The sequence below is a fragment of the Leptosomus discolor genome, chromosome 8 (genome assembly GCF_034619465.1).
Source record: "Leptosomus discolor isolate bLepDis1 chromosome 8, bLepDis1.hap2, whole genome shotgun sequence".
Classification (NCBI taxonomy): Eukaryota; Metazoa; Chordata; class Aves; order Leptosomiformes; family Leptosomidae; genus Leptosomus; species Leptosomus discolor.
Window position 1 is genome coordinate 19,612,268 of NC_141398.1, and position 9,771 is coordinate 19,622,038.

At 43.2% G+C, this 9,771-nt stretch overlaps 1 protein-coding gene across 2 annotated transcripts in view; it reads right to left on the reverse strand.

The window, feature by feature from the left end:
- RETREG1 (reticulophagy regulator 1) overlaps positions 1 to 8,703 on the reverse strand; it is a 63,443-nt gene extending 54,740 nt beyond the window's left edge. Inside the window, exons 1-2 of one of the 2 annotated variants that reach the window (XM_086469436.1) lie at positions 8,665 to 8,703; positions 8,429 to 8,625 (exon numbers count right to left, since the gene is read on the reverse strand). In XM_086469436.1, the coding sequence (XP_086325562.1) occupies positions 8,429 to 8,625; positions 8,665 to 8,703 (236 nt within the window). Of the gene's footprint in view, positions 1 to 8,428 lie in introns of both variants that reach the window. The other variant, XM_086469435.1, reaches the window with a different exon arrangement.
- Positions 8,704 to 9,771: the final 1,068 nt, after the last annotated feature.

Consider the following 9,771-nt stretch of genomic DNA (forward strand, 5'->3'; position numbering starts at 1 on the left):
CTACATCTTATGTTAATCTAGATTTGAAATATGCACACCACACTTCGGGTGCCTGGCAGCTTGAGCTCAAATAGCTGTAATATCTGAAAACACGTGAAATACTGTAATAGAATGCTTCTTAAAATATGTACATTAAAAAATGCTTTAAATTACTTTTAATTTAGTGAAGAAAAGTGTAAGCTTCTGTATAGACACAAATTAGGAAGAAACACCTTTTTCAATTAAAGTTTTTTCTAAGAATGCCATCCAAGAACTTAGATATCTAAGATTTTTAATAAAATATTTCAACCAGGGTAGAATGAAGAATTGGAAAGCAGTTGATTCATGACCCATGTGCCAACTAGCAATGAGTTTTCCGCTGGATAGTGCCCAGAAGACTAAAAATTCTATCATGAAGTACACAAAAATAAAAATAAAAAAGGCATGATTATTATTCTAAAACATGCAGCATTTTCTTTAAGTCTTTCTTTGTTAAGACCAAGACAATTCAGTCATCAAACTTTTATTCAAGAAGCTTATTTGTCAGGTTATACTCAAAAGATTAGGATCGTATTTGTCCAGCCAGAAAGCACAGATCAAATCAAACCTGGACAGCTGTTCTTTAGAAAACCTTCTAGAATGTATCAGGAATAAAGATTTTGGAATAATACATTAATCTCTGGGCATAAGAAAAAGACTCCCACAAACTCAAACTAATGTTACTTTGACAGCCACGTGTTCTCTCGGAGGTCTGTGCACAGGTTGCAGGGCAAAAGGCAAATACTGCTGGACAATTCTAACTAAAGTTAGTAACACATAGGGTAGGAATTCAAATTGCATATTGTCTCTAACTACAAGAAATGACCTTTTTAACTTATAAATAAGTCTAATTAATCATTTAATCACCAACAAGAAATAAGCTGGTAAATTTGGAAGTATATTGGTGGTCTGGAAAATACAATCAAGTCAATAATAAAATGTTGCATTGCAAAATTATCTCGCACTGTTTACAAGGAAACCTCCTAGGGGATGCAGCAGTTAAAATCACATTTCAACATCTTTGGCTTGTGGATCAGATTTACTGTGACCTATTGCATTCAGATAGGCATATAAAATAAAAAATTGAGGAGGAAGTTTAAACAACCTAAACTACATACCTTCTGACTCTACCCTGACATCAAATGCTACTGTTACATCCGTGAAAACAGGGGATGGTATTTCCATGAAAGTTAAAATCATTGTGAATTAAACACATAACATCAAATAACCTGGCTTCCTTTATTTTTGCAGAAACATGCCCAGATGACCTTAATTAACCTGTACTCTGGCAAAGCACAGAAGAAATCTTAATCCCATTTTCTCATACAGTAGCAGCAGTTTGATGTTAAACAATCCACCTCTACCATGCTGCCCTAAATCTCCTTTTCTTTAATGCTCTCATTAGTCCTGTAACATCTACCATGGAGCATAGCATATCCCCCTAAAACTTCCTTTGTTCTCAAAATTCTACTTACTATTTGAAAGGTCTCATTATTTTGAGTTAAGATATGAAGAAATTATCATTTCTCTCTTAAGAAAACCACTTTAGACACAGAATTTCTAAGTTCTAGCAAGACAGAATAAACTCAAGTCATGCCGCAATTTGTCTATTCTTCTTTGTTCAGGATTTCCATCTTCTGCAAAGTCCTCATCCTGGATTTGGTCCTAAATTTTCAGTAATGCTCGCTTTCCCTCAGTTCCTCAATTATCCCATTTCGTTTCCTTTCTGATTGATCCTGTTTTCATCTCACTGGTTGAAAAATGCTGTAAACTGTCCAGGTTTTTATGTAACGCTGTCTGGCTCTCAAACAATGTCAATTTTTATTCCTGTAAAGCAATCTCTCAGCCAAAACTATGCAAACTGTCACTAAAAAGCCGCTCAGATAATGGCTTTAAATTTTTTTGCTAAATTAAGCTAAGTTTCTGTTCCACTTTTCTACTTCCAAATCCTTCAAAAGTTTTAATAATTTGTCTTAGAAAAGCGAACATAAACTCAAAACTGGCTTAACAAAAACAAGTAGACCCTAAACTTTTATCACAACTCGTGTTGCCATCAGAATTTTAGCTTTACCTTAGAAAGCCCATTTTTTCACCTTCTAGGAAAGAAAAAAACCCACAACAACCCACAAACACTTTTTTAAGCTTGCAGAACAAACAGCAATTTCCTGTACCGTAGATGCAAAAAGAAAATAATCACAATACCAATAAATTACAAAACCTGGGTAAAAGGCAGCAAATTAAGTTAAGACAATCAGACTACAAGAAACATAAACTACCAACCACGTAAGAAACCCATTCATGTGGATGTACAGTGAATTTCAAAACTGCCTATGCCAGAATTTTTTTCTTCTCTTTTTGATAATGAACGTATTATAATTACAAAAGAAATATGACAATACATAACCTATTCTACTACCCTCATTTAAGGGATAAGAGTCGGAAACTCTTATGAAGGTTTGAGGCAGGATTACAATCTGTATCAAACTATTCACTGGTGTGTTATCCTGATACTTTGGATTTTGAGAAAGTAGTCCCAAAATGACTAAAAAGGGAGCTCTAAGATTTCCTATAACAAAGACAGCTTATGACAGAAATGTCCCAAATTCAAAATGACATTTAGCATCCGGCTGCTGTAAGAAAAACATTTTGTCACAGAAACATACAGATGTGTTCTCCTGACTTGGGAGATATTACAAATTCAAGATAGTAACCTGAAGGCCAACATACTACAAACTGGCCTCAAAATGTCAATATCCGTTCTTAGTCCAATTCACTTCATTTTCATGCATTTTTCTTTTTTTTTTTTTTTTTTTGATTTCACAGATTTCTTTTATTCTAATTCTCACTTAATTTAGTTTGGCAATCTCCCTCCTGTCCACCGCCACTGAAGAATTTCCCACATATATTCTAAATGAAAGCAAATATTTTGAACCAAATGTTTTCTTCCTAAGGATTTAAATTTGAGCAGAATTAATTCTTTCTGTGTTAATTTTACTTGGTATGCCATCAGATTTGAGTGTGGTTTTGGAAAAACGTATGTCTGAGAAGGAAAAAACCAAAGGATTCTGTGAATTTCTGTGTATCTGAACTAGAGCAACTAGGAGTAAACCATTTATATATGGCAACTTGCAAATTCAATAACTGGACTCATCAAAAATCCAGAGTTGTTTAAATGAAATCAAAACCTGAATTTACGTAGCAAACACAATCTATACAGACTCTCTGTGAATTTCTTACTGATGACATCTGCAGGCATGTTGGTAATGAGGAGTGGTTTGGATGGATAAAAGCCACTTGATCCTTATAGGACTGAATCATCCTTAAAGAAGGGACCACACACACTGCTGGGGGAAAACCACCACCAGCCTCACAACCCCCAGGCAGTACAGAAAAATAACTAATCACCACACCAGCCTTCTAGGAATAATATCACAGAATGGCAGGGGTTGGAAGTGACTACTAGCATAAAACCACTCAATTCAGACAAGAAGAAAGCAGCATTCTGTAAGCAGCGGACTTCCTAAGGTTCAGGGTGCCAAGTTCACCAAGATGTCCTGTTTGGCTGAGCAGTTCCCCGAGGACTACACTTCCAGCAGTACCTGCGGTCAATGCTGACAGCAGGCAGAAATTTACAGTCCCCTTTCTCAAACCCTCGAAATGGAACATGACAACATCGCTGCACCAACACACCTAACAGAGTTACGAACAGCTATACAAAGGCAGTCGCTGCATGGCTAATAGGTCAGTTTCTTTCTTGTAACAAAGGGTAAAAATCCAGATGCACACATACGCTGTGTACACACTGCTCTCTAAATGTGCAGACACCTTTCTTTATAGGCAAGCCATCCATCAAGATCTAGTAGTGGCAGCATTTACAGTTTGTGTGCAAACACCTGAAAGAAATGCTTAGCCCAGTACTATTTTCTTATGTCAAAAGAATAAATCAATGAACGAAAAGTTGAGATCTCTCCATGGTAAGCACTATCATTGCCAAGCAGGGATTTCAAGTAAGAAACACTTTAATAACAAATCTTAAGTGAACTGGATACCTAACAACAAAACAAACACTTCAATAACAAATCTTAAAGCAAACTGGATACTTAATAACAAAACAAACACTTCAATAACAAATCTTAAAGCAAACTGGATACTTTAAAAAAAACATACCAAACTTCTAACGTCTGAATGTGTTTTTGTTACTAACATTTAAATAGCAATTAGATTTTATATCTGGAATAACCTTCCTACCACAGTCTTTACCTAATGCACTGCACATGGCCAGTTCAGATACAAGAAATATTGTTTCCTCTCTTAATTAATTAATTCTCCCATACAATGAAAATATTCATTAGGTCTGAGACCAAACAAACAAACAAAAAACATCTGAGTACGGATGGTGATGAAAGACACTATTTTTAATGGTAAATTTGGCCAGCACACCTGTCTACATCAAGAAACGATACTTGTATTTTACACAGTTGGTGAGTTAATCTCTTCATCCAGTACAATAACACCATATAATGTTGCCAAGAACAGACGTCCAGTAACATACAGATTTGTCTATCAGAAAGCATGTAACAATCCACAAAGAAAGATTTGGATTTGGGCTAGCAATGAGAACAGCAAACAGGGTAACACAATAAATTCGTTCCACAAGCAGACAGAAAGAGAAAAGACCTATTACATCTTAGTCACTCTACTGCCTCTCTTCCCAAGAAACCCTGTGGAAATCTGTTATTTGGGCAATCGGTGAATAGATGCAACTGCTGTATCTAAGGATGACCTTGTAGACATTAATGTATTACGTCTGAAACATATATCTGCAAATACAAAACATATATTCGAAACAAATATCTGCAAAAGACATGTAACACCACAGAATTACTACAAATAAACTTGTCCCTCTGACGTCATAGAACTATTTAAGATGACAGACTGAGAGAACAAAAATGCAAAGCTGCCACTACTCCCTCTAGCCCATGCACACTCACAGAGTAGTAAGTAGGCTAGAATATTAGCTTAAAAACTAGTATTGACTGTTAATATTTGTCTAAGATTAAACCCAAACCTGAAAGTTATCAGTCAGCAGCCTAACACCTAAATACCCAGAATAAACTTCTGGCACCAGCACAGAATTTCTCTGCTCTTGGGCAAGTCACTCACTTTTTCAGTACTATATGTGTGAAAAACAAACAAACAAACAAAATCTTATTTTCCTCATGAGGTATTTTTGTAAAAAATCTGCAGCAGAAAAGTAGAATTCAGATCACATTTCAGATTATTAGATGCTAAATAATATATAATTAATCCTTGTTCATTTAAAATATTTTCAGTTGGAGTCATTTGGGGCGGGGGGCTTAAAGCTGTTGATGGTGAATAAAATGGAAGCAGTAAGTGCAAATGCTTCTTCATTAACCAGATTCCTTTTTACTTTAAGTGCCAGCCTTGTTTCATTCATTTTTGAGAAAATTTTTTCAAATGTTAGTTCACTAAATATGCCAGTATATATAAAATCTAAATTATAATTAATATTTGACACATTTATTCAAAATATTGAAAGTAAAGCACACTGCATCAGCTTTTGCAAGGTCTGAACTTCAGTGCAGCCTTTATGTTAGAAACCCAAGGAAACTGAAAAATGGTACACCACTGCCTAGTCTAAGAAGGTCCGGAAGTCACAATCAAGAACTCGTTGCTTTAAGCCTTGGTAAAGAGTTCATGATGATTTGCTAGGAATATTCAAAAAAATTAAGCAAAACGGAATGAAATTAAATTGGTAAACTTCTTTTACCCACAAGAACATTATTTCAGTAGTAAACATCAAAAATGCATTTATATACAGTACGGTGGTTAAAAAATTTTAATGGAAAAAGAGTTCACAATCAAATATAAAAAAAAAAACCCAAAACAAAACCAAAGCCCAAAGCATTCTGTGATATCAGAGAAACAGTTGACCCTCAGCAGCTCCTACTGCAACAGTTTACACATGAAGTGTTTTGAATGGCATCAGACAAGAACTAAACTAACTGTGAGGGAAAACATAGTCCCACTAAAGTTAAAGGGACAGGAGGAAGGAACTACCACTACTTTCACAACATTTTGAAAACTAAAACTAAACTACACCTCCCCTTCCTCCCTCCTCCACCGACACTACTGCTGACATAGGGACAGAAGTCTCCCATCCAGCAATAACAACTTCTCAACTTTGAGAAACACTGAGATTAGAGGCCCTACACTGGGAGTGAAACTACCTCTGTGTGGGGATAGGGACACTTGCAGGCACACGACCAAGAAAGATGAGGCACGTCAAGCAGTACTGTGGAATGTTTCTTCAACCTAGGCCCCAGCCAGCACAAAGCCCTGTTAGCAGAGACCTCACAGGCAGCAGGGGCGAACTCTCCTTCCCAGTCCTGAAGCAGTAGCGACTGGCTGAGTCATCACAAACCAGGCTGACCAGTTGGCCAGAAAAGGAGAAGCAGCACACACGCTGTGCAGAAAACACTCACGACGCCAACACCAAAGCAGGGAAACCTGAAGCCAGATTTAAACAATTGTTTCATTTTCAACGTGTCAGATTTCACAGGTTTGCTAACAAGATCTTTCTTGATGTTCTCCAGTCAGAAACCACAGAAGTTTAGTGGCTGTCACACCTGCTCCTACACATTTCCTAGTTTGCCTCCACTGCTCAAATCTCCCTGGCACTAGGACAGACAGCTTCTGCTGAGGTACAATATCACCAAAAAAAAGCAATCCCTCCCCTGACGTTCGCCATTCTGACTCCTCTTGACAGTAAGAAAGTAGAGTGAACTACTAATTTTGATGAGATAACTTCAAATACTGGTCACGTAACAAGCTGACAGTAAGACTACCAAAGGGGATTTCCCATAGGCATTACATAAGGCACACTCCACACACTGTGCTTATGACTGAAGTTGGACATAAGAAGAGCAAACAGGTCACCCAGCAGCTACTATGCCTTCAGCCACAGAAATGTATTGTGTCAGACACTGTCCCGGGAAATTGCATCAGAGCCATGTCACAAAGGAACATAAAGCATTACAACTCTTCCAAATCACTGAAAGAATGGATGATCTCTGAAATACGCAGAAATGAGAGCAAAACCACGTAACTTTCTCAACGAAAGGATTTACCATGGATACCTAGAGCAAGACGGATAACAAAAGTCAACCCAAATCAGACGTCACACCCTGCTCCTGGGATTAAAGAGGATAAAATGATTTTGAAGATATTTGCCACGGGGATTTTCTTGGGCAATGCAAAGCTTCAGAAAGTTCTCTTTCTGTGACTTAGATCGCATGTTTAAACATCACACTGTTAGGGTTACAAAGAACTAAGCGGAGTTTGCAATTAATCCACCTCTTTGCTTGTCTGCTTCTCATTCACTTAAGAGGAAAGGAGGCAGTTCTAGCCATGGGAAAGGAAACACAATTCAGTCTTAAGAGTCTCAATAGTACTATTAGACAGAGCCCTAATTCATAAATCACTCTACACGAGTGAGCAGTCATACAGCAACATTTTAGATCAGAACATGAAAAATGTAGGCAATGCCAAAACCTAAGACCAGGGAAAAGTCCTGAAGTTTCACATAGAAAGATTATTTTTTTCCTTCAGAAATGAACAGAATAGTTGTCACAAACACAACAATGACCGCATCCCTATGTTAATTTCTGGGGTTTATCAAACAAAACCGTATCTGACTAGAAAAAGCTTAGTCAGAAAAGAGAACTGGTGCGCTGCAGTAACGTTCTTGCTATTCTCACTCCACAAAGCCTCCATGAACTAGGCCACCAGTTTGGAAAAGCACGCGCACCCAAAACGAGCTCTGAAGTACTGGACCGCAGCAGCAGCGCAGCGCTGTGGGCTTGAGGCCTAATTTCACGAGGTTTCAACAACCTGCACAGAAACGCACAGGCCCATCGCTCATCTCAACTGCAAGAAACGCAGCTCCTCGGCGGGTCCTGTGCGGCCACGCAGGTCAGCTTTGGGCTGAGGCTCCTCTGCTGTAGGAAATCGGGGGAGAAGGGGGGCAGAATGCTGACTACAGAGGGTGAAAGGACCCGACGAAGCAGATGCACAGATGGGAGGGCCATACCCTGCCCCAGAGGGGCTCCTGGGGGCGGGGGAAGAGATGGCGCAGGTGAAGAGAAAAGCGAGACCTTCCCCGTGGAAGAGCTGCGGCAGCTCCCCGCGAAGGGCGGCCAGAGGACCTCTCGGGGAAGGGGGACGCAGGGCAAACCTTCCTCCCAGAGAACAAGTGAGGCGCGGGGTCGGTGGAGGAGGCGCCCGTCGCCGGGCGGGGCGACAGCAGGCCGGGTAGGGGCTCTCCTCTCTCCCGGGGGGGGCGGTCCCGACCCCGGCCCCGGCCCCCACCCCGGCCCGGCTCGCTCACCAGAAGAGCAGATTGGCGCAGACGAAGCCGCCCAGGCTGTGGAGGGGCCGCTCCCAGCTCAGCGCCGCCGCGATGCAGCAGCCCACCGCCAGTCCCGTCTCCCCCAGCAGCGCCGCAGCCGCGGCCGCCCCGGCGCCGCCGGACACCTCCGTCGGCTCCGCATCCCCGGCCGCCGCCGCGCCCCGCTCCTCGGGGGCCTCCGGTCGCTCCCGCCCACCGCTACGCTCCCCGCCCGCCTCCGGCTCGCGGGGCTGCGCGGGCGCCGCGCTCGCCATGGCTCGGTGGCGGCCGCCGCGCTGCCGCTGAGGCGGGCGGAGCTGGGCCGGGCCGGGCCGGGCCGGCGGGAGGCGGGGCAGGGGCGCGGCCCGGCCGGGCAGCGCGAAGGGCGGGACCTGGAACTCAGCCGTTACCCACCCACCCACCGGCGCCGGTGACGTCACCGCGAGCCGCGCACCAGGCGCAGGGCGGAGGGGGGGGGAACCGCCCTCCAGGCAGGTGTCACAAGGGGTTGCGCGTGCGCGTGACAGGTGCCGGGGGGCGGTGCCTGGTGGGCGGGAAAGGGGAGGGAGGCGGCGGTGGCGGCGGCGGGCGCGCGCGCGCGGGCAGGCAGGCAGGCAGGGTGGCGCGCTCGGTCGCCCGCGGTGGCCGCCGGACCTTCCCTCGGTCGCGGCGCGCGCCTGTGTGTGTCCCCCCCCCCCAGGATCGCAGAATGTCAGGGGTTGGAAGGGACCCCTGGAGATCATCTAGTCCAACCCCCTGCTAAAGCAGGACCACCTATGGCAGGTCACACAGGATCGCGTTCAGGCGGGTTTTGAATATCTCCAGGGAAGGAGACTCCACAACCTCCCTGGGCAGCCTGTTCCAGTGCTCTGTCACCCTCAGAGTAAAGAGGTTTTTCTTCATGTCCAGGTGAAACTTCCTGTGCTTCAGTTTGTGCCAGTTGCCCCTTGTCCTGGTATGGGGCACTACTGAAAAGAGCCTGACCCCATCCTCTTGACACCCACCCTTTAGATATTTGTAAGCATTGATAAGGTCCCCTCTCAGCCTTCTCCAGGCTAAAGAGCACCAGATCTCTCAGCCTTTCCTTATCAGAGAGGTGCTCCAGTCCCCTCATCATGTTTGTAGCCCTCTGCTGGACTCTCTCCAGTAGTTCCCTCTCCCTCTTGAACTGGGGGGCCCAGAACTGGACACAGCACTCCAGATGTGGCTTCACCACGGCAGAGCAGAGGGGGAGGAGAACCTGCCTCAACCTGCTGGCCACACTCTTCTGAATGCACCCCAGGACACCATTGGCCTTCTTGACCACAAGGTCACATGGATGGCTCATGGGTAACTTGCTGTCC